This window comes from Centruroides sculpturatus, unplaced genomic scaffold (assembly GCF_000671375.1).
Source record: "Centruroides sculpturatus isolate CEXI.00-Female unplaced genomic scaffold, Cexi_2.0 scaffold608, whole genome shotgun sequence".
Taxonomy (NCBI): Eukaryota; Metazoa; Arthropoda; class Arachnida; order Scorpiones; family Buthidae; genus Centruroides; species Centruroides sculpturatus.
Genome location: NW_019384781.1, coordinates 441,343 through 467,413, shown reverse-complemented (window position 1 = coordinate 467,413; position 26,071 = coordinate 441,343). Strand labels below are relative to the sequence as shown.

The 26,071-nt window shown below is 29.5% G+C and overlaps 1 protein-coding gene across 1 annotated transcript; it reads right to left on the bottom strand.

Moving 5' to 3' along the window:
- Positions 1-3,065: 3,065 nt before the first annotated feature.
- On the bottom strand, positions 3,066-19,899 carry LOC111629186 (Kv channel-interacting protein 4-like). The gene is made up of 6 exons (XM_023373067.1): positions 19,536-19,899; positions 18,765-18,842; positions 17,182-17,306; positions 10,804-10,947; positions 8,621-8,833; positions 3,066-3,116 (listed from the first exon to the last, which is right to left on the bottom strand). Exons 1-6 carry the CDS (start codon positions 19,555-19,557, stop codon positions 3,066-3,068), a joined length of 633 nt encoding a protein of 210 aa, XP_023228835.1. The 5' UTR covers positions 19,558-19,899.
- Between the last annotated feature and the right edge of the window lie 6,172 nt (positions 19,900-26,071).

Below are 26,071 nucleotides of genomic sequence, written 5' to 3'. Positions count from 1 at the left end.
AAAATACAATTAGATATCTTGATATAATTTTATATAACAATATAATAAGTTATATAATGTATAGTAACGATGGTGGATTTAGGAGGTGCTCAGATCGCAGCTGCATCTTCCTTCAGTGATTGGAAATTTATTATTTTAATACAATAAAATCTGGCTAAATCAAACTGCGTCAACTTGAAGCTTTCTACAGGTCACAGTTATATAAGGTTTTCCATATAATAAAGTCTCGTTAAGACAGTACTGTATTTTTAACTCGAATTTATTTTCTCGTATACCCTCCATACTTTGATAGGTCCGTGATCTTTTTCTTTTATATTCCGTGTGAATACAGACGATTCAAATAAACAAACAATACGGCTCCATACCGAATACAACCATCCTTTTACTGATATAATATGTTATCTGTGTTCTGATTGGAACACAAAGGAGTGCATTGATAACGACCCCGGATGCTCCATAAACTGTATACAATTTTGTAATTATTCCGTAAAACAGATTCTCGAGAAACGATCCGATAATATGAAATTTACGGCCACAGAAAAATTTAAGAAAATCGGGTATTAAAGTCGTTAACAGGAAATTCTTTAACTCTAAATCGAAATTTTTTACCCTTAAACTTCGACTTAACGAGGTTTTATTGTATTAGATTAAAATATTAATTTTTCAGCCTTCCATGAATGCGAATTTAAGTGTAAGTGCATTGCCTTTCTTTTGCAGTTATTATTTCCTATTTTCAAAAAACTCAATTAGTATCAGAGTTAATTTTCCCTCACTTTGTTTTCATAACTACAGTTCCAGATCGAATAGCACATATCAGCTGCGGTTTATTGCAAAGGAATTTTAATATCTGATCGGATTCTACTGTTGACTTTCTTTTTGTTTTTTTAGGACAAAACCGATTCCATGTAAACAACCAATAATATTGTTCATACGGAAGCATTACTTTGTCTCTGTATTTGAAAACCTTGGAGCTGAAAATTCACATTCGATTTATATATTGATATTTATTTATATATTCAATGTTTTTTTAACTTTAATATATAATTTTTCCAAGTAAAGCCAGGTACCTCAAGAAGTATTTTATAAGGCATACTGTTTCTTTTTTTTGCACCCCTCTACAGATTTTTTGGATCTGCCATTGTGCAGTAATGTGAAAAATAAGAAAGAACAGAAAAATATATTTTCAAGTGTCTTAAATCAAACAATATGAGATACGAAATAAAAATTGAAACGAAGATTACCATTTTAAAAATCCAGCAACGAGTTGCTTAACATTCTTAATAACATTTGGTGGCGCCATCTGTTACGATATTTTATTTTTAAAAGTTTTCTTTTTATTATAAAATGGCAGAATTTTGACTTTGAGAGTAGGGATGGGTTTTATAGAAAAAATTATAAATGCTAATAACGAGTAAAATCGTCATTATATCCGACCGTACTAGAGATATGGCACACGACCCCTTTTATCTCCTCACCCCCTCGACCTTTAATCACCAAAATTTAATAGCATCAATCTGCCTAATAAACAAACCTCTCTGCAAAATTTTAGAAATTTTCGACAAAAAACACAAAAGTTATTAAGCCTTAAACAGGGCGAACAAAATCGCGTCATCCATACATATTGTAAAGAAAAACCCCGAATATTTTGCATTTCTCGACGTTTCAAGATCCCTAGTCCAAAAATGTAAAAATCTTGAAGGTAAATTTTTGACCGATCGCCATACTTTCCCTCTCTTATATAGGCCTATATAATAGATCTAGGGAAAGTAAAAAATCATAATTGGAATTGTCATGATAAAACACATGCACCAAAGACGAGACAACAACGAAATAAATAAAAGTGTATGAAGAATGGAAAATAAAATCGATAAGTAGTGAATTGAACATTTTAAATTGTAATGACTTAACTGCAACGAAAAAAAAATGACAACAGATTTATTGATCCTTATAAAGCTATAGATTATCGTTTAGGAAGATCGATAAAATACAGTAGATCCCCCTATAAGACGGTAGATACGTTCCGTTCTTTATGAATCAATTTTGTAGGAATCATAGTTTACGGACTACGGCTGTTTGAAAGGTTTTCTTTCATAAAATTAATCGATTCTAGACTAATTCGACTCAACATTTCCAAAATACGTATATTTTTTTGAAAATAATCCGTATAAACTACGTTATAAACAAAAAATTGTAGGATTGCTTACCGAGTGTGTACCGTTCGACTACGCCCGTTGCTAAAGCTTGGTTTCGTCGCGGAACAGCGCATCAAACCGCGGCCGCGATTTCTGATATTATTTTTCTGCGAAAACTTCGTTGACCTTTGGAGACATCCTTAATATAAATAATTTTTATGGCCGTTAAATAAGAAATGTTTCTTTCACAAGAAATGTATAAAATTACAGTACTAAACAGACGATAGGTCGCCTAACTCGCCGTAGCGTGACGCTAGACGGCGAAAAATATATATTTAATTATAATAAAGTTACAATAAATTAAGTTAATATATAATTATATATACAGTACCTAATTTATATATAATTAATATATAATTATATGTACAGTACCTAATTTATATATAATTATATGAACAGACGATACTAAACTCAATTTATCCGCCTAAACGTCCGTAGCGTGGCGCTACGGACGGCGGGAAAGTAGTTCGGCTGCCCGATGACGTTTTACGTATTATAGGAGTTATTTTTACCGTTGTTTACGGATACTGCCACAATTTTTATAGGAATCATAACTATAGGAAACGGTTTTATAGGGGGATCTACTGTAATAATTTTTTTAAGTTTTTAACAATTATCGACCGTTGACACTTCGATTTTACAATATGTAAATTTTTAGTATAATTTCCGATAAAAATAAGTTACGATATTACGTAATATGTCTACACCGACTGCAAATAAAAGATGTTTATAAAATAGTCAATGATCTTGTAAATCTGAAGTGATTGCCAAAGTCATTTGTATTGTTTAGAGAGTTTTTATCCAATTGTTTTTAAGTATTTATTTTCCGATATCATCAGCCGAAATCCTTGTAGAAAGCTCTTCGTATATTATCTATAGCTGCTTTCTCACAACTTGGCTTAGGTTTACGTATAGGTCTAATTTCTTCGAACATTCTTTTCACTTCTGGGAGTTAGGAAAAAACTGTAACGGCTGCCAAATATAATTTTAAATAACAATATTTTCAATTTATTGATAAAAGGAACTATATCTAGGCAATTCAATATTTTCTACTCCCTCATTCTTATTTAAACAGGGAAAGTAAAAAATCATAATTGGAATTGTCATGATAAAACACATGCACCAAAGACGAGACAACAACGAAATAAATAAAAGTGTATGAAGAATGGAAAATAAAATCGATAAGTAGTGAATTGAACATTTTAAATTGTAATGACTTAACTGCAACGAAAAAAAAATGACAACAGATTTATTGATCCTTATAAAGCTATAGATTATCGTTTAGGAAGATCGATAAAATACAGTAGATCCCCCTATAAGACGGTAGATACGTTCCGTTCTTTANGTGCGCATATATATATATATATATTTTTTAAAATCAGCTTTCCTACCAATTTCGTGAAAATTATTTTAAAAAATTTACTAAAAATCGAAAATTACATTCCTATGTTAAATTAAACAAGACGAAACAAAACATATGCTCTTTTAAAATTTATTAAAATTCACAATTTTTTTATTTTCACGTATTTAAAACATTTTCATCGCAAGTAACAAATTGACGAAAGTTTAGACCCGAAATAAATAATTCAACATTTCTAATTAAAAATTAAACATTAATTAATAATATTCTGAAATTACATGAATATACTTATATTAAATTTAATATATTTAATTCATTCGTCTAATATTGTGTAAGAAAATTTCGTTTTATAACAAATATTTTGAAATTAATATTTTTAAAATTTGAAAAATACTATCCTAATGTTGGTCTTTAAGTCAACTTTTAATTTGGAACGATAAAAGAATTATTATTTATCTAAACTAAGATGAAATCCTCGGGAAAAAGCAATTGGAGCTCTTTATCTCAAATTATAGGTCTACTGTGTTATAAACCCATTGTTTTATCTAGAATGAGAAATTATTTAATTCAACATTTTTTTGGTTTCTCACAACCGAAAGAATTCAATAAATTTGTTCTTGCAGAAAATCAAAAGTTGCATAAGATCATTTACTGTACGATCTTGTTTTATATTTGGGTTGTATGTCATCAAAACTAAATTCCGCTTACATTTCTGCTTCACTCTAAGCAGTCCCAGACGAATGCTTAGATGCTTATACTGTGCAACTATTTACGATTAACGACAGCAAAAATACAAGTTAAAATGTGTTTAAAACGTTTTACTTACCGTGCGATTTTACTATAATGAATAATATTTTATGTATCCGAAAATATAGAGCAAATTTTATTATTCTACATCGAATGCACTAGTGCACTATTTGAGAAAAATACAGGTGATCCAAAAGTAAAAGAAAACTTGAAAAATCAATAATTCGCTAAGTATTTACAGTAGCATGACGCGGTTTTCACAGAAATGCATAGAATGAAGTGAGAGTTTTGTTTATAACAAGAAAATTTTAATACCAGATTAGTTACATTTTCGATTATCAGATGACTCCCATTGATTGCTTAGTTTGTTTAACATCAAAATTTTAATGTGGTGCTCATCATTCGTGAGTGCTGCAATCAGACAGATACATTGCTTCTGTCACGTGACTCCTAAGGTCAACATTTAGAGAGAATCGTGTCCTAAATCGCTCTTTTCCCTATGAATGTCCTGCAAAATCTCCGGATCGTACACCTTGCAGATCTTTAGTTATGGGTTACTTGAGATCAAAAGTGTATAGAGTTCGACCAACCACATACTCCGAGTTGAAATACTCTATTCACATTCATGTTACAGCAATACCGATCGAAATGCTCGTTAATGCTGTTTATACTATAGTACAGCACATTAAAAATTTGATGGTATACAAACCAAGCGATCAACTCAGGAGCTATCTGATGATCGTGAAACCTGCATCATGCTATTGTAAATACTTAGCGAATTATTGATTTTTCAAATTTTCTGTTACTTTCGATCATCCTGTACAGTAACTTATATGCAAATCAGAGTATTCTCTACAGTGAATAGCATTCAGTTAGTTTCCATAACTGGAAAAGCACGATTTGTTTACTTAAGTGGCAATCCTAGTGCCACTTAAGTCAACAAATCGTGCTTCTTAACCTAACCATTCATCATTTGAGAAAACAAGATCTTGCTGTATATTGATAAATCATAAAGCTCGGTAGAGGCAAGCCGTCAAATAAGGGAGCGAACGAACGGCTTAACGAAGCAAACCCTATACTGGAATTAGAACACTTTCTGTCTACCCGGATTCACATTTTATTAAAAAAACTAAAGATATACACGTCATCCGGACAAAATATGAGTATAGTTTAGTCTGTTGGACTAGACAGTTCCATGGAATCATTATGTTCTGTCGGAATCGCTGTTGAACTCGACGGTTTCTCATCAATTATATATATGTTTATATAGATATAGATAGTAGAATATTTCTATCTCGCTGTTCTTAGCTTTTTAGTCGATTTTCACAACCTTTTTCCTGCTTATTCTCTGGTACAGTACTCTGAGGGTTTGTATAGAATACCGTTAAATCTGAACACCCGCAACTCCCGATTTGATCTCCTTGACATTTCGTAATAAAACTAACAACGGTAATCTAAAATAACCAAACTTGTAATATAGTTTTCACTTTAACGTTTATCCTTCTTAGCTTTTGGCCGGGCAATGACGCACATATCTGCTAATTTACTAATAAAAACAAATAATTAAGAACTTTAATAAAAGTATAAATTTTTAAAATAACTTTATAAATTTAAAATACTCAAAACTAATTTCATTATTCCTTAAAAGTTGTAGAACAACGTTGCACACATAAATAAGTTGCAGATGAGGGAACTAATGTAACTGTTTATAAAGCACGCGAAATGAAAAAAACCAATGATATCTCCTGTAACATACCCGTAAACCTTACAAGTATATAAACAGCCGTCAAGCATGCATAGATTAATCGTTTTCAAATTATTTCCATTTTATTTTTAATGTACACGAAACACAATAAAGTATGAAACATTCATTCATTGACTTCGTTTTACATTCGTAATTATTTCGTTACGGAAAGTCGTGATATCGGAGACGTCAAGTAATCGTTCCGATGTCAAAAGTTGTAATGGCAGTGTCAAGAATGTTCATTACATACAGTTTTGGTATCGGTGTCAATGTCATTTTTAATAAAAGAATATTTCTGCTTTCAAACACACACTTGACAATGCATTTTTACAGATCACAGTTCCTTTCACTGCTGCTTTAAAGTATATAATGTGATAATAATTCCTTCAAACTGTTTATAATGAAATAAACTTTGGAATAATTAGCAATGATATAAATCAATTGTGCATTTGAAAACCGAAATATTGTTGCTTGCAAAATTCATTTTTAAAGTTAGTGAAGACTAAAGACAATTTAAATGCATATAATATATTATTAATAAATTTCAAATATTCATAAATATATTTTGAAATCACTATTCGAAATATTAACATCATTTAAATTTTATAGCGACCAATCTCAAGCGAAAATATTAGCAGTGAGATAATACGTTTTCCTTCAAAATCATTAAAATATTTTTGGTCAACATAAAATTGTTTTTGTAAACTGCATTCACTCAATTAATAGATACCGATATTTTGCTTTTATGATTCATATTAATAGTGTATGTGGCCGAAGTAATAAAAGTTTATCGACTGTAAAAACAGAAATAGGAAAATTTTAAGTCCAAATGACATAAAAGTTGTTATATTGTATTAAGCTTATACAATATAACAACAATATGTGGAATGCCATCAATATATAACTTTAATTTTATTACTTGGTATAAATTTATAATTAAAGCTTAAAACGATTTAAACATTTAATGAAAATCGAAAAATTTATGAGTGAAATAATTTTCTTATAGGCTGTAACAACAGGAAACGTCCGAATTTGTTTTTATTGTTCCAATGGGAAAAGGTGAATACATTATATAAAATTATCGTAAATTTTAAAGTCTATTTGATTTTCGTAGAAGAAAATAAAAACAAAAATAGGCAGTGACAGAAAAAAGGCCAAATTCCCAACAGAAAATTTATTTGCAAATAAAAAAGAAAGCGCGTTATAGAAAACTAACAGCTTGGAACCAGAAGACTGGTTCCAAGCTGTTAGGTTCCAAGCCAAGGTGCGGATTCCAGCGGGTCCACAGACTCCTATCACTACAAATTAAGAGCACATTCTAATAGTTTATAGTCTTAGACTAATAATTTATATATGTATATCTTAATATAAAGTGCGTATATGTTAGATATTGTGTTCTTTTATAATGCAAAAACTATGCTTATCAAACATGCTCAATAAATTATCTTTAATGTATATTTTTCTTAAGGTATAATATTTATTTCGGTCTTCTCTGGTCATAAAAAAGCTTTTCAGTTCAACTTTTACAATAATAACTCTAAAATCCTATATCATATTTTAATTTACTCATTAAAATATCTCAAAATGGACATATTATTTTCAATTTTTTCAACAAAATTTATTATTTTATTTATTGCTGCTCCTGTTTTAATCTAAAACATTTCAATGTTTTCACAAATATTCATATTTTATGCATTAAACAAGTTAATATAGGCTAATTTTATTGACCTATTTTAATATAATTAACCCTACTATTTTTTAATTCATTTTTATTTACTTCTTATTATTATCAATAAATTTCCAAGTCAGTAATAAATGTTACTAACATACTTAAAGATTTGCATATAAAAAGATAAAGCAAGTAAACAAGTATGGAAATGCATTTTTTGTTAGAATCCAGATAAAAAAAAGCTTTTCTTATGTAAAAAATAGGCATACTTTATCAGAATTAATATAACAATTTACATTTGTGGATATCTCTAATTATGCTTATACAAGAAATATAAATAAAATACTTACATACTATTAAAATTATTTGTTACAGAATGTAGTCTCTCTCTCAGTAAAGATCTAGTTTATATATATATTTATTTAATAAGTTGACAGTTTAAACATGAAAAGAAAATCGTAGTATATGATCAAGAAAATGTGAAGTACGTTAATCCAAATGAATTTTTTGTAAAAGTTACAGGTCTGATGTTTATCACATGTAAATACCTGGTTTAAACATATAAAACAGCAATAATTGGCACTGTAAAGAGTAATGAAATTATACTGTGTAGTTTTTACATATATATAAACAATATAATTTAAATTTTAAAACAAAATCTGCATAGTTTCCAAATTATTTGATTTCAGTAAACAAACTTGCTGTTGAACACGATATCCTGGCTTCTGACGAAAGTATCATTCAGTTGATTTAAAATACTTATGCGATTATGACGATTCTCTAAATAAAAGTAACCGAAAATTATGCATAACTCATCCCAGGAGATTGAAAATTCCAGTTATAAAATATATTTAAAAGTATGTCGGTGTTGAACTAGTATACTCTAGTAAAAAGAAAGAAGAACATACCTGAAAAACTCTTTCCACATGCTCTTTAGCGTTATGATCTTCCAGGGAGGGTTCAGTAGTCCGTCCCATCAAGTCGTATATCGAATTGACGATTCTGGTCATCTCGTCTTTCGTGATGAATCCGTCACCGTTAATATCGTAAAGACCGAAGACCCAACGGAGTTTCTCCCGAAGACTTCCTCTGGCCAACACCGACAGTCCCACTACAAAATCCTGAATAAACAATAAAAAAATATCATATGAAACGATAATTTTGAATTATCTTAATTATAAATTGACCAGTCCGAGAGTTTCTACGACTACGCAACTCAGAATAAGGCGTGATTATCGTTCAGAAAAAGACAAACGGAAGAACATTTGATTCATTTTGTTTTTAGTAATTTCGATTATTCGTCGACAGTTTCTATGATTTAGGTTTACGTGTGTTTTTAAACACTTACGTTACAAGCGACATCTGAAATAAAAGTCACTATTTAACTTTAAGCTAATTCATTGCACCATTCCTTCTATAGGAATTATAAATTAGAAAAGAACGTATCCATTTAATATCAAATTCGTGTGACTGGATGAGAAAGTCAAGCAACTATTTTCTCAGCGCTTACATTAGAATAAAATGCTAAGTTCTTATCTTGCATTTGGTTATAAACATAATAGGAAAAGTTCATGCAGAGGAAATAGAATATTTTTCTACTTATTTCCCCATTCAAATCCCATTTTACGAGAATAAATCACGTAAAAGGAGAGTTCAAGCTAAAGCCGATCACAGGCTTTTGTTATGGTCTTTTTGAAAAAGATCAATACACACACTAAACTTTTATGAATTATTGAAACCATAAGCTATGCCATAAGTCTGGATTATTTTCAATAATCACTAAATTTTGTGAATTCAAGCGACAATGAATATCGCACGCAATGAAAACTATTGAAACGTCCATGCAAATTTTCAATAAAAATTCGAAATTCAAATAAAATTGAAAGTATTATTTATCAAATTTATTTAATATAATCGCTTGTCAAAATACTCAGAAGAAAAAATTAAATTTGTTATTAATGTTTTTCAGATTTAATTAACATTTTATGATATATCGATAAAAATTTATTAAATACAACAAAAAAATACAAAATACAAATAAATCAATTGGTGCTTATTATGAGTATCGTAATTGACGAATTAAGATTTTGGTACAATTTACAAACTTGCAGAATGTTTTTTAAAGGTCTTGCCAAACTTTAATAGCCTGTTCTACAGGTCGTAAAAATGAAAAAATTTCTTATAAACATAGGTCCTTTTCAGGTTACAGCATCTGAAAAGTATTCAGTATAGTCGTTGCGCTTTAGTATATTGCTCAGCCTTAAATAAAATGAATGTCCTTCATTTCTGAGTTAAAGTTCATCGTATTAAAGAACACTTGAAAACATAGACGGCAAAACCTTATCTTGCTATTAATTTGTAGTACGTAAAAGTTTTTAATTACATCTAATTATAAAATTGCTATAATTTCGAAAGGAAGTATTTTCGGACCCATGTTTATATGGATTTTTTTTTCATTTTTATGACCCATAAAACACGCTATTAAAGTTCGGCCAGACCTTTCAAAAACGCTTTGTTTTTTTTTCCATTTTTATTTTCAAAAATAATTTCACTTTTTCATTTTGTAAAAGACTAATCGAACATTTTATAATTTGACACTAACATATTATTTCTACGATACTGAAATTAATCAGAGAATATGAATAAGAGAAACTAGTTTCTTAGGTTTTTGCTAAAATACAAGGTTTTATAGTCTCATAGTTACATAGATAAATTTCTCAGACTGTCTCATACATATCTTAATTTAAAATAATACATTCCCTCACAGTCCGACAAATAGAACAAATAAGAAATTTTTCCCTATAAGAGAAAATCTGCTACATGTTCTCTTTCTTTTTCTTTCCCTTCTATTTTCCGTCGATTGAACGGTCTACAAAGGAAAATATATAAGACGACGGTGGATCTACTTTCGGATAAAAGTATTTTCGAGTCGATTCTTGACTTGACATTAGATTTAATATCAGATCCATGATTTGCTTCTACCCCTATCCATCGTGTTTTTCAAATAGAGTTTTTAAATCACTACAAACGACCTTCTCTGATACAGATGAATTGCGCGTATAAACAAAAGAAAAACGAAAACGTTACTCACCGTAAAAGTGATGGATCCGGTGTGATCATGATCGAAAGTATTGAATACGTAGTGGGCATACTGGGTGATATCCGCTCCGCGAGGGAAGAATTGTGCGTAGATGCCTTTGAAAGCGTCTTCCCTCACCATGCCCGAAGGACACTCCTGTAAACAAAAGGCCAGATTAAAGTTTTTCTTTTCAGAACAAATTCGGCAACTTTAAAAGAACAAGTTGTCTTAGTTGAGATAGACACCGACCGTTCCCCTTTTGAATACTTATCAGAGATCTTCGAAACAGAAACACTCGGCGTCAAAACTCGGTGATTTCGAATCGGCCCGATGATGCAAATGATCAAATTAAAAAAGCAAAAAATGAAGTTGGAAAAGCTGCATAACTAAAATGAAAAGAATTCTTCGATTTAATTTTATTTTCATTCAAGTGTTTGTAGTATCGAAATCCTTTGATAAATTAGCTTAATATCCGACAATGGATTCGTTCTATTTTTCATCATATTATTTTCTAATGATTTTTGTAATTCGTTCTCCTGTAATGACATTTAGGCACGTGTCTTTTAAAATTTTAACCTCATTTAAATGTATCAATACCAACCAAATCATCACACAAACAAGTTTTTGTGAAAAATGCATCCTCATAGGCCGTTTCAATTATTTGTACTTCTTTAAATTATTATTCTTTCAGTATATTATTACAAACCTAGCAAAATTTGTTATTTTCCGAAAAGGTATCTAATCTTTGAACACTTAACAATTCCCTAATCCCCAATTTATGATAAGGAAAATATTATGGTTATAAAAGAGTCAAAAGCGAAAAATAAAACTGAAAATCACCAGTTTAATTGATTGAAAGATAGAAAAATAGAAAAGTATTTTCATGAATTTCATAAATTGCGAATGAACAAAATTATGACGTTACATGGAACTGCAAAGCGATCATTTCAATATGAGCGATTTAAAAAGAAGCATACATATTCTAGAATCATTTATATAAAAATATCGTAAATACGTCTTAACCTATGATAAATCGAATACATTACGCATTTATTATTATTTTTTTTTTACTGAAAATAAAATATTTTGATCATGATTTCACAGAAATTTCTTCTACATAATGGATTCCTGATAATTTTCCTATTAATTATAATTTCCCTATTAATTATAATTTCGTGAAGCTATCCTAACGTAAGCTATCGTATCTTATATAAATATTATAGTATCGAGTCGATCCTGGCAAAGTATTAATGGTCATAATCTACAAAATTTGAATGGATTGCAAAGAATTGGCGTACTTTGCCATATATTAAAGTACAGTACATATCGTAACCTTTCTTCTAATAATTCTGAGATAAATTCTTTAAATAATACAGATCTATCATAAAATGTTTACTCTTAAAATCTATTTAAAGGATCGTCAGAAATAGTAATAAAACTGAATAGATATGCCTCTCAAATTGGTGTAAAATTATTCGAAAAACATGCTGATATTTAAAAAAATCTAAAGAATTTGTGAGTAACCTTCGGGTTTTCGCAACGTAATTTTATTTTCCCATTTTCTGTCTTGAGCCATTATGCAATTCTAATTAAACTAGAATTCGTGACGAAAAACATTCAAACTAAACTTGACCAGTGAAAATATGAGAATAAACTATATATTACTAGTTTGCATATCATTAGCATATGTTATTTTCGTACTGTACGAAGGATACTGGAGTACGTTGGTACTCGCTTAAAGCTTGTTAAAAAAAATTGTATACGACTCGCCGGAAACCTACGAAGTTTCCTTGTGACCTGTACCCAGAAAACACATGTTATCACTGAGCATACAATAACTTGCTTTTAAACTTGGGACAATTATGTATATAATAAAATTATAAATATGATTACAGGCAATTGAGAAAACAATAGTATGTCTAAGAACGTAATGTATCTCGACCAATAAAAAAGCCAACTTACGAGTGGCCGGAATGATACAGTAATAGTCTTTCATATAAGTAACTAGTCAGCATGTGTCATCTTAAATGATTCTCATATTTCAAGATCAAATATTGATGCGATTTGTAAACGAAAACCACCAACTTGACATCAGGGAAAGAGACGAAGCTAATGGACAGTGACAGAAAATCCTGCCAAGTAATCCTCTTTAAATACTAGTTATCATTAATGCAATGTGCACATTCAGACTTTGAAATGATGAGTCACAACTCCCGACTCCGAGTTTGGAGAATTAAAAAAATCTAGAAGTGAAAATTGCATCGCATAATCATCGGGGCGCCATTTTCTGATCGATATTAACAATACTCGCATTGTGAAAGAACATTATAAATCGTTTTGCTTATTTTTTCAATAGTCAATTCAATCGACATAATTTAGAAAAACGATAAATATATGGCTACAGTGTTATTATTTNGATTCATTCATTCCTGACCTATAGAAATAGGGTAGAAATAAAATTTCATCAGCCCCTTCTGTCTGTCGAGAGAGTTTTTACTCTATCTTCATCTAGTGCATTTGTCCATTTGTAATTATAAATTATCTATTAGTAATAGTTCTTTTCTAAGTGTATGTAATCTATTCCATTTTCTTCTCTCCTTTGATCTCCAATTCAGACCAGTTCTGGGAGTGTTAAATCAGACATGTAAAGCACATGACCGCCATATTTCCATTTTTTAAATTTAATTTACTTTCTATTGTCGAATACGTATTCGTATTCGACTGCTTCTTTCTCTCACCTCTTCTTCTGTCATATAATTGTGCCATTTTATATTTAAAATTCTCCGAAGACATTTACTTTCAAATCTTCTTATCTTATCATCAGTTTCTTTTAAATTTCTTAACCGCGTAGAAGATAAAAACTATTAAAAAATTGAATACTTTTAATTTTATTTTTGAATCTAGAGCTGAATAATCCCAAATTCTATTCATTCCTTTAAAAGCTGCACTTTTGTCTATTATATTATAAATTCCACTTCTAATATCCTCATGGTTACTTAACAAAGTCTCTAGATAATTAAAGTTCATATGTTTAATTATATAATTGTTAACAGTGATTAGGAAATCGGTGTTATTGTGAGTATCCATAATCTTAGTTTTTATATAGTTAATTTTCAGCCAACTAAAAAAATAACTGTAATATTTATATTTAAATAAATTGGAGACAATATTTCAAAAATTTTTAAGATATAAATTTTATAACTTTCAAAATTTAAAGAAAAAAAAATTTAAATAGCCAAAATATATAAAATAATATACAATAGTTGTGTTGTTCAGTTTTATTTATTTATTAAAACTGTTTATGGAAAATTGTTTAACTAATTGTTAATCCTTTAAAAGTTCAAAATTTTCAATAAAATTAAAAATCCAACAACGAGTTGCTTAACTTTCTCGGCAACATTTAAAATTTTTGTGGCGCCATCTGTTATCATATTTTATTTTTAAACTTTTTATATTTTTAACTATTATAAAACAGCAAAAAGCTTAATTTTGAGGGTAGGGATGAGTTTTATGAGATGTTAAATGCTAAATAACGAGTAAAATCGTCATTAAGTCCGACCCTACTGGGGTCGGACTTAAATACACATGACCCCCATTATCTCCCCACCCTGTCGACCTTTAACCACCGAAATTTAATAACATCAATCCCTCTAATAAGCAAAATTTCAGAAATTTTCGACAAAAAGCACAGGAGTTATTAAGCTTCAAAGAGGTTCAACAAAATCGTGCCCCCACACACTAACATTCATACATATATGGAAAAAAACCGAAATTTTTTGCATTTCTCGACGTTTTAAGGTCTCTTGAGTCCAAAGGTCTTGGAGGGCATTTTTTGACCGATTGCCATAGTTTCCCTCTTATATTATAACAGCCGGGAAAGTAATAATTGTGTGTTTAGTTATATAACACGTTATTCACGATTCAAATTTAAAAAATTTGAATTTAATGTCTTATGTTGTGTTAAAATTATACGTGTTTAATATTGAAATAAAATAAAATTAATTAACTAAAATATATTTTTAAATTTCATAATATAAACTCATTTTTAAAATGATTTTATAATAGATATAATGTTGGTCGAAACTTTTTTTATATTTAATAAAACAAAATTTTGGCAATATATCTTGGAAACTATTCAATTTGTTATTATTATTTTTTTAAATAGTTTTCTTAGCTTTTGCAATTAGAATCAAGCGTGTCGTTTAAATAAAAAGAATGTCATAAGCTCAATTTAATTTGAATGCATTTTGAGTTTTGAGCTAAACCTTTACATGTAACATTAACACAGCGTACGTCTTCTGAAGGACAGAGTTGAATGAAACGAGGCAAATATTTGAAAGTATCGACTACTAGAGGTTTAAAATTCGATCCATTGCAATTGACCGTTTAGCCAATACTTATAGCAAACTTTGAAGAAATCAATTTAATCAATAATAAGATTACGATACAAATGCTTTAACAAAAATTGCTATTGTTGTAAAATTTATACACGAAACATTATTTTATTAAAATCAATAAATAATACAGTAATAACGAATAAGTGTTAATATAGTGACAATTCTTAAGGAATGCTTAAGATTCAACGTATTCAAACTCAAATTGTTTCGTATAGTTTAATATAGTTTCAGAACTATACTAACACTTAAATTAGTCATCTGGTTAGGGGGCCCCTTGTACTATACAGTATTAACATGAAAAATGTAACTTTGGGAAAATATTTTCCTATAAAAGATGGATTTGGGCCCCCAGTTGATGGGGGAGCTAGCTAATTGGTGTTTTTGCCTATAAGACCACTCTCCACTGATCTTAAATGTACAGTACTTGATTTACTTGAAATTTATATCATTTGAAGTTTATTTCAGATTTACATTTATTCTAACTTCACGTTACAATTTATTATAAGACATCAACATTTTAAACAGAGAATGACAAAAAATTGTAAGTGTAAATAAGTTAGCTGGCAGTGTTACAAATTCGAATAATGCTGCATAATTGCGCAATATCAAAAATATGATTTAAAACATTTTTAATGACAATTTAAATCATTTTATTTATCGAATTTTTGAACCATAAAACTCCAAAACATCAATTCTTTTATTGACTTTCTCATTTTATATTATTAACAGTAAAATACATTTCGACTCTTTCCCACCTCTCCTCAGTTACTTTTATATATTATTAATTGTTTTGCCTCTTTATTTTTTTCTGAGATATTAAGATGTTCATCATCGTCAGAAAATTAACGAGAAGCCAGCTCCCAACAAACAAGAAAAAAAAAACTTATTTTCAAATAAATATACGCTGCTATTCACATTTAAAAAATGATGGTCAACTCTAACTTCAAACGAAATAAATGTATTTCCTTATAGAATATATTTAGAAATGATATTTCAAATTTTAGTAAAAGATAATTATTACATAACGAATATTTTATACACTTTATATATTGATTAGCACTTTTTTTCATATAAACGATCTGTTTTTTGTATGCAAATGTAACTATGAAGGAAAAATATATATTTATATATAGAAATATATGCAAACTAACAATATATAAATTAAAAGTTTAATCGTATCTATCACGTAAACTGACGACTGAGATAGTGCATTTGTCTTTCCAAATCATGTAAGGCATATTTATATCTTGAATAAACGTAAAATCGAATGAATTGTAGTAGTCTTTTTGTCTTTTTTGTTACACAGAGCAGAAGATAGGCGCCACAAAAGCTGCTATCTTTGGCTCACTTGTCTTTCGATAATCGAAAAACGATATGTCTACGACAATTTAAACGATCCTGAAAGTGTTAAATGCAGATTTGTATATCTGAAAATAATAATAAAAAAAGAGACAAACAAGTTTCACAAAAAAGAGAACAAACAATTCGGTTATTAATATGTTTCTCTGTTAATTATTTAATCGTTTTCTCTTTATAACCGAAACAGAAATGATTAAAACTGGATTAAAATGTTCTTGAAATAACAAGTAATAAAGACCTTCCTAATATTAAAGAAATATGTTAAATTATTCGCTGACAGTCGAGTATCAAATTACTTATTATCAGTCTTATTATCGAATAAGACGGTCGTCTCAGAAAGTCCTGTATTTATCTGCACTTTTTTCAGATTTTACGTTATTAAATTACTATTGAATTGAATTTAATTGTCGCGTTGAATTGTCATCAGTTACAATCGACTAAGTTTCGTGGTTAAAAAAAAAACTAAACATTGAATTAATAAAGACCCGATGGAGAAAACATCGAACTGGAACAGCGCGTTTTAATGAAATAAAAGAAGAACGTTATTAAAGAACCCGTTCATCGTTATCGAACTTGCGTAAGACATTTCCGAACAGAAATCGAACGCGAAAGTATTAGGAAGACAAACACTCACCTGTTTGAATCCGCGATACATGAGCTGAAGCTCCCTGCGGTCGAACTTGGTCAGTTGAATCAGGGTGTCGATGGCTTCCGGACGAAAGCGAATAGTCTGATTGTCCTCGTCTTCCATCTCGCTATCTGTGGAAGCAACGAAGTCAGTCCCGGTATCAACTTTGCTCTCCATTTTTGCTCATGCACGACAATCGCTTCTCTCTCCTTATCATCCCTCTTTTGTTCGAAAGGTCTTCTCGGAAGTCCCCGAGGAAAAGACGTCGACGACATCTTAAAACAAGATGATAAAATTTTGTTCTTTTGTCTACACGATGAGTTGCGCGTGGTGCATCTATATATTTTTTTTTCATTTTAACCACAATCTCATGCATAAAACAGGAAAGACCATTATTATTCGCCAACGCTAGACCCGAAATTTAATAAGAAGTAAAAGAATTTCGATTGAAAATAAATTTTCGTGATAATTGAAGTGAATGATTCGAGTTCAGTTTATAGAATGTTAAAGACTTCTGTTTTTTTAGGGAGATGAAAGAAATTTTTAAGGTTAATATTTGCAAAATTTCGAAACAAGGACATTTCCGTGGATAAAGTCCTTGATGGAATTTTATAGCAAAACGAATCTAATCTGTATGACTGCCTATATTAGATTATAATAACTTTTGTTAATAACGTCACGCATGATGTTATAAAAATGTAAGAAAACTTTCTATCCAGATGAAGAAACAGTTTGCTATTCTGAATCTGGCTGCTTAGAATGTGAGCACAGTTAAATCCATAAGATGACTTTTTTCTTTTCATTTTCTCTTTCCATCCTGTGAGCTGTAAGGGAATCTTTTCTCAGGCTATAAGATGACCTTAACAGCTAATAAAATTTTAATCTTCTGAAATTATAATTCACTAAAATTTGCTCAAATATCAGAAGACATAATTTAACAGTATTGATAATTTCTCAAATCACTCGGAATGAATAAATGATGATTAATTTAAGAACAATAAAATTGGATGTCAAGTAGACTATTTAATAATTACAATTAGAATTAAATCAGAATAAATACCAGACATAAATAAATGCCTTTAATGTAATTACATTAGAATTAATATTACTTTGAAGTAAATTATATAGAAATTGCATCATTAATTTAATACAATGACTTATGATTTATCTCATTGTCACTTGATCAAAGCAAATAATTCTTAAACGCAAAATTAGGAATAAATTTCTTATGTCATTAAATCTCTTTTTAAATATCACAAAAAATGATAATTTATTAAGTTGTTTTATCGTTTATAAAGAGTAACAATTCTATGATAAAAAGCCTTTGAAAATTATTCCGTTTCCATTTAACCCATTCTCTACGTGTACACTAAGAGGGGGGAGAGAAAGGTGGAGTCGGTCCTGAGCACGAATTTGCCGCGAATCCGGGTCTTTCGAGCGTCGTTCGCACTTCACCATCCGGGCGGCGTTTGTAAAATGTAAAATGTTAAGCTTAGTGAAATCTAACTGGACAAAGGACCTCTGGGCGGCCTAAAGAGGATAGATGAAGGCGAGAGAAGCGCCAGCAGAAAACAAAATGGATTACTCACCGTGAGAGGAGACAAACGAATCGATACTTCTTCTCCTTCGCTTCTTTGCTTGCTTTACTTTCCGGAACACTTGGCCGACTGAAAAGAAAGTGTTGTCAGTTGCCGAAATTTTTAAACTCGGAAATGTGTGCAAAGTTTTTCTACATCACTTAGTTATGTTAACCGGAACGTTCTGTGTGACTTAGAACTAAGAATAAGTTTTGGTACTAAATCTTCCAATCTGTTCAGGAACAACTTTTAGACAAATCTTCCAATAATTTCTTGCAGTATTATTGTATTATCCAAAATATTTTATATATAAATTATATCATTATGCATTTTAGAAGAATTACTGTTATGAGAAGCTGCCCCTGTCTCTTTGAATAATCCGGTTTTCCATCTGTTCAAGAAGTTTGAAATTCGCCAATACCCTTTATTCATTCATATTAATTGTATTTCAGATCTAAATAAGCACACAATGGACAAAAACCAAAATCGGTGATGTAATTTACAAGAATTTGAAAGAAACCAATCCAATGCAATGAGCTTTTAAGCTTTTCTTTATTTTGTATGCCAAAATATTTTTACTTTCGGATAATTATAATTCAATGATAATCATGTACTGTACATTACGTTTTATTGTTGATTCTATTAAAGAACAGGAAATAGAATCAAGGTAGAAAAAGCGGTTCGACCGAAATTACTTCACTAAATATGAAAGTTAGCAAAGATGTTAGCGAATTAAAGTGTTACTGGAGAAAATCTAAATAGAAAGAAAAATGAAAAACTTACTTTTGGCCGCCCAATATTTCATGTTTTTGACCTCGCGACGACTCTCCTCGTCTTCTTTCCTTGACAGCTTGGAAGGCGAATCTGCGTGAAATTCCACATGTTTCACATGTATTTTTCTTCTCGCATCGTGCCGTGAACCTCCAAACCGAAACGAAATTTGCTTGGCCCGCCTGTCGACTTATTATTAATCTCATTATTATTATTATTAAAGTTTAAAGAACGGGGTCCAAATGGCCGAGACAGAATTTTTTCGATTGACAAAAGATGGCTGAACAGAGCTTTACAATTAATTAATTTATTGAAATTAAAAAAAACAATAAATATTTAGTTAGTTTTTTGGAAAGTTTTAAAAAACGAGAATAGATCTAAAAATTGTCTAAAGCAATATTATTGTCCCATCCCGGAATTATTCCTAAAATTTTGATTCCATTCTGAAATAGCGTTAATCATACTATTGGAACAGCCCAAATTAATCGTTGATTAATAGAGTCTAAACTCGAACAACTTGTTATCGTGATGTGGACATTGATTTATCGATTGGATGTAGTTTATTTATCTGACTTCGTACTAGGACTTTCATTAATTTACTAAATAATAATTAAAATGTCACACGTTTAGCATCAACTTGCAGATTTGTTTTTCATACTGTTAATCCGATTGGTCTATCCTGTCTAATTATTCATAACCATTCTTTTCTCCATTAACTTCTTTTGCACCCCAAAGTATTAAAAATAGTCATCTGGAAAAAATCAAAACCGAACTTTTTTTGTGATAAAATTTCATGACACCATTTAGATAATTATGATGTGAGATTAATAAATTTTCATTTAGCCTATACTACTTCCATTTTAGCATCAACCTGCTCTTGTGTTTCTTTATTGTGTTCTGATAATTCACCTTCTACATTTGTTTAAATGATAACGTTTAAAACTTTTAAATTTTCCTTTACATGTTATAGAAGTTATATCCCTAAAGATTTAAGTTTCTGTCTTTATATTTTTCTGCTAACAGCTCTGTGTTAAGTGTAAATGTCGCTTAAATAGAAACAAATTGACTTAAAGTTACATAAGTTAAAAATTATTTCAGTTAGGTTTTAATACCTAACTGAAATAATTATAAATAAGTANAAAATGTTACTATATTTTTTTTAAAATTAAGTTAAATATTTTATAACTATAAAAAGTGTAAAGTTATAAATAAGTTAAAACTATAAATTTTACGCATTTATGAATTTTTTCTATTAATACCAAAATTTATCCATAAATTACAAAATAATCCAAAGACAACTCATTAAACGAACGATATTAAGTATCAAAGAACCTTCTCAGATACTCGTATAGTTTTTCCTGTTTCTTCTTTTGCATTAATGAGAGATTTGAGCTGCATGGATTATTTGATATCTGAATTTAAAAATTTTTATCATGTTTCAAACATTTAAATTGCTACCTTTTAAAGCCGAACTTAGATATTTACATCACTGTCAGCGTGTCAGTTTATCTTTGGTATACTTTGATGTATGATTCTAGCTATAGCATCAATCATACAGAAAATAAATGGATTATACATTTAAAATTATTATTGTTGTGTAAAAACAAGAATTATCTCCTAATCATAAATTAATTCCTAAATAAGCCATACGAATAAATTTTAAATCAAAATTAAGCGCTAAATGTTCAATAATTATTCTTTTTAGTTGTTAATGAAAATTAGTCTTTTTATTTATTTGTTTTCAGTTAAACTTGTTAAATATGGAAAACATTAATTATCGAAAAAGAATATACAGTAAGCCTAACCCTTCCGTTATATTGTGCTTGTCGGGAGACAAAGAAAAAGCGCTGAATACTAAAAATTCTTGGCTTTTACTACACAAATTATACATGCTTTGGAATCTCTATCCTCTATTCTTTCATCAGTAAGTGTTTCTGATATAAGCTTAGTTTTTCAATACTGAATTTTATTCGTGGTTATATCGTATTAAATGACGTTCGTTGTTTAAACTTCGATACCACGAATGCCCATTTAGCATTATTGTTTCTTTAACAATGATGTTTAAAGACAAATACTGTCGATTTCGAATTCACAGAAACTTGTAAATGAGGAGACCGAATTAATAACCTATTAATAAACAACTTTTAATATCAAAAGGAAACAAATGATAATTGATCTGTCCACCTGGTTTGCTTATTTAGATCTTGACGATTTTATTGTTTCACCTGCAGCGGTAGTTTCGAGGACAATGGTAGGATAAAATACCGTATTTCGTTGCAAAAAGAAATTCAATGGCAATTGATAATTTAAAATTTATTGACTCGAGTGCTTTTAAAATTTGGAGGACCAAAATAAACGCGATATATCCGAATCCTCGATATAACGTAGCGCAATATAACGAGGGGCTACTGTAATAAATTCTCTTATGGAATACTGAAAATCGAAAAAGTCTATAAATATATATAAAATTAGAAAAATTATCAAATGATTTTAAAAAAGAGAATTAATGGAAAAGTACTTATAACTGGTTTAGTTTAATTTTGATATTGTCGTTAACATGCTATATTGGATTTTAACAATTATTTAGGAATTATCTTATGTACAAGATGAGAAGTAAACTTAAAGATTGAAGAAAACAAAAGTTATGCTATTGAACACAATTATATGCTGTAATATTATTTGCAACAAGTCTTAAGAAATAATATTTTTAAGAATCTAAGTGTAAGTATAGCATGTTATAAAATGTACTGTACATTAATTAATAGATATTTTATGCAACTATAAAATTATTACGATATATAATAAAATTGCTTTTTTTGTAGTGTTGATAGATACAATGAGAATGATATAGTCGGAACAATAGTATTGACTCGAGTCAACTTTTACCTATAATTCTTTTCACTGTAAGTTAATTTTAAAATAAGTAAATATAACACGAAGAAATGTGCTAAAAATATAATTTCTATTTTAAAAAATTAACAATAATCTCCTACTATTTTATAACAATAAAAATAATTTGGGCAAAAGTACAAGAACAAACAAGAACAAGAAAATAGAATCTACAAATATTCTATCGAATTATAATTTAAAGATTTTAACATTTTTGTCTTTTACCTATCGGTCCACCAATGGCAGAGTGCATAAAACCATTGAACGTTGATAATTGGTCGCGGGTTCGTGTCTTACCAACGGGCTAGCCGCATGGAGTTTCCATCATCGTGCTTAACAATATAGTTTAACAAACAAATTTTCCCTGTAGCCGATTCCGATCTTATATCGATTACCTTTAAGACGTCAAATAAAACTCTTATTATCACTTCCAAAAAGGCATAATTTGTTTTCTTCAGAAAACAACAGTATACTTTCTGATAAACACCACTTGTCTTGTACTCAGTAACAAATTCAATCGAGTCTTTTTATTTGTACTTTAAATTGGTGACTTATTTATGACGTAACTAGGATGTAACCCAAGGGACCAGGGCCTTTCGTTCATAATAAAAATAATAAGAAGAATGCTAAATATATAAAAAATAATTTAACTGTAAAGTTAACTTTGTTTACATAACAGATTATAACAAACACATAAATTATTAAGTATTAAAAGCGAAAATTTATTAAAATGTGTAGTAATTTATATTAAATTTTAACTTGGACTTCTTTTACGCCGGATCTGGTTAGCTAGTGCTTATTTATTCCAATAAGAATATACAGTTCCACAGCTTTTAGATGAAACGTCAGCATTCGACGTCAAACAATACAGTGACTAATTTCAGTGTTCGGGAGCCAACTCTCATGAAACGTGTCCCATCCTTTCTCGGGTCAGCCACAGGGTTTATTCTGTTAAACTGTCAATAATCAAATAATTCTGTTTAACATGAAATTGTTTCCAGCAGTTTGCTTGACTACGCGATTTTGCCAATCTATTCTGAGATCTTAATTTGCCATTTGTATTTTATCCGAATTGCAAAACATTTTAAGATTTTGAGACTTTATGTTAATTTTTGCCTTTTTTATATAGCCAGATTATGGTCTTACTGTCAGTCGTACTAATAGACGTATGAATGCGATGTTTACTTCGAGACATGCAAATGACTTTATGTAAATTTATTACGTGTACAAAAAGTATTCAGTTGAAACTAATTGAAAAATCAGTTAATAACTATAAGAGTCTATACTTTTTACGAATGATTTTGTTATTATAAAATTGCAGTAAATTGTCTAATTTTTTTTTTTTTTTTTAAATCTTCACTTTTTCATGGACCTGTTTTCTGTAAATAGTTACAAGGATCTGGAGTAACTTAAATCTTTTACAATGTTTGATATTTGACAATGCAGAAATTTATTTAAATATTGCAAAAAATTACTTAAAGAAGGATAAATGAAACAAATTTATTCTCAGCATTCTCTGATGACAACACTTGGTTAAGCTACTAATGCTATATGTTCCCTATTTTCCTATTAATTTTTATTTACCCAAAGTTCTTTGGGACATCATTTTCCACCACAGCTAGAAGCAGTCTGACAACTGATTCTTTAGTTCAATTTTCAAATTGCAGACCTATACATTCTCATTATCGTCCGTCTGTTCGTCGATCCTTCATTAATCTGAAGAACAGAGCTAAACAAATGAAAATCGAGACCAGATATGGAAAACTTTTTAAAATTAAAATATAATTAAAAATTGCATCCCTACGTAATTTTTTTGTTTTTGCTTGTTTTTAAATTGGTTTTTATCGAAAAAGTCGTAGTCAACTTTTAACTATTACTTACGTATCTACGATTTACAGAATATTGATATAAAATTTTTTAAATTAAAGAAAAAAATTATAAATCCAGTTTTTAATAGATAATAAAGAAGACGAAATTGATAATGGTTTCAAAAATTTTTTCAATATACACTNTTCCAATAAGAATATACAGTTCCACAGCTTTTAGATGAAACGTCAGCATTCGACGTCAAACAATACAGTGACTAATTTCAGTGTTCGGGAGCCAACTCTCATGAAACGTGTCCTATCCTTTCTCGGGTCAGTCACAGGTTTTGTTAAACTGTCAATAATCAAATAATTCTGTTAAACATGAAATTGTTTCCAGCAGTTTGCGTGACTACGCGATTTTGCCAATCCATTCTGAGATCTTAATTTGCCATTTGTATTTTATCCAGATTGCAAAACATTTCAAGATTTTGAGACTTTATGTTAATTTTTGCCTTTTTTATATAGCCAGATTATGGTCTTACTGTCAGTCGTACTAATAGACGTATGAATGCGATGTTTACTTCGAGACATGCAAATGACTTTATGTAAATTTATTACGTGTACAAAAAGTATTCAGTTGAAACTAATTGAAAAATCAGTTAATAACTATAAGAGTCTATACTTTTTACGAATGATTTTGTTATTATAAAATTGCAGTAAATTGTCTAATTTTTTTTTTTTTTTTTAAATCTTCACTTTTTCATGGACCTGTTTTCTGTAAATAGTTACAAGGATCTGGAGTAACTTAAATCTTTTACAATGTTTGATATTTGACAATGCAGAAATTTATTTAAATATTGCAAAAAATTACTTAAAGAAGGATAAATGAAACAAATTTATTCTCAGCATTCTCTGATGACAACACTTGGTTAAGCTACTAATGCTATATGTTCCCTATTTTCCTATTAATTTTTATTTACCCAAAGTTCTTTGGGACATCATTTTCCACCACAGCTAGAAGCAGTCTGACAACTGATTATTTAGTTCAATTTTCAAATTGCAGACCTATACATTCTCATTATCGTCCGTCTGTTCGTCGATCCTTCATTAATCTGAAGAACAGAGCTAAACAAATGAAAATCGAGACCAGATATGGAAAACTTTTTAAAATTAAAATATATTTTATACAAGTTTAAAAGATGTGTTTATTGCTTAATGTAATACGGAATAATATTCCCTGTTTGGCTGAGATTTTAGAAAACTGTAGACTTATAAATTCCCGCTGTCGTTCGTCCGTCTGTCTTAATCTCGAGAACAAAGTTAGATGAAATTCGAGACCACATATGGAAACCTTGGAGACACGAGGCCCCAATTAACTATATAAAAACTTCCTATACAAACCGAAAGTCACGTTATTTCAATTCAAATTTTCTCCTTGAAAGGTGTTAGATAGATAACCTGCACGACTTTATTGCTAACAGGAAAAGCATGATGTACAGGGGCAAGCCACTACTAATTTGAAATGGAGAGCATATATTATAAGTTAATTAAATTAATAATTATTATATTTATTATTAATATATTATAAGTTAAATAAATTAAAAATATGATTAAAACTTGTAGCCCAGCATTGTGACAATGTCACAAGAAATAATTGCTTGTTTTATTTTATGCATTCTAAAACATTTTTTAGTCTGTCACTTTCACCTGACTGGAAAAACGTACCATGGAACAAAAAAGGTTAAGAACCCTTGCACAATATACATATATTTAATATGTATTTTGTTACATTTTTATATTTTTCAGTCATTCAGAAGATCGAGCATTATCATTTTGCACATGCTCTATGCT

Coding starts and splice junctions, on each gene's coding strand:
- LOC111629186 (XM_023373067.1), bottom strand. CDS start 19,557: ATGAAATATTGGGCGGCCAAAA. Junction 18,843..19,535: donor GAAATATTGGGCGGCCAAAA/GTAAGTTTTTCA, acceptor CTTTCTTTTCAG/TCGGCCAAGTGTTCCGGAAA. Junction 17,307..18,764: donor TTCGTTTGTCTCCTCTCACG/GTGAGTAATCCA, acceptor TTGCTTCCACAG/ATAGCGAGATGGAAGACGAG.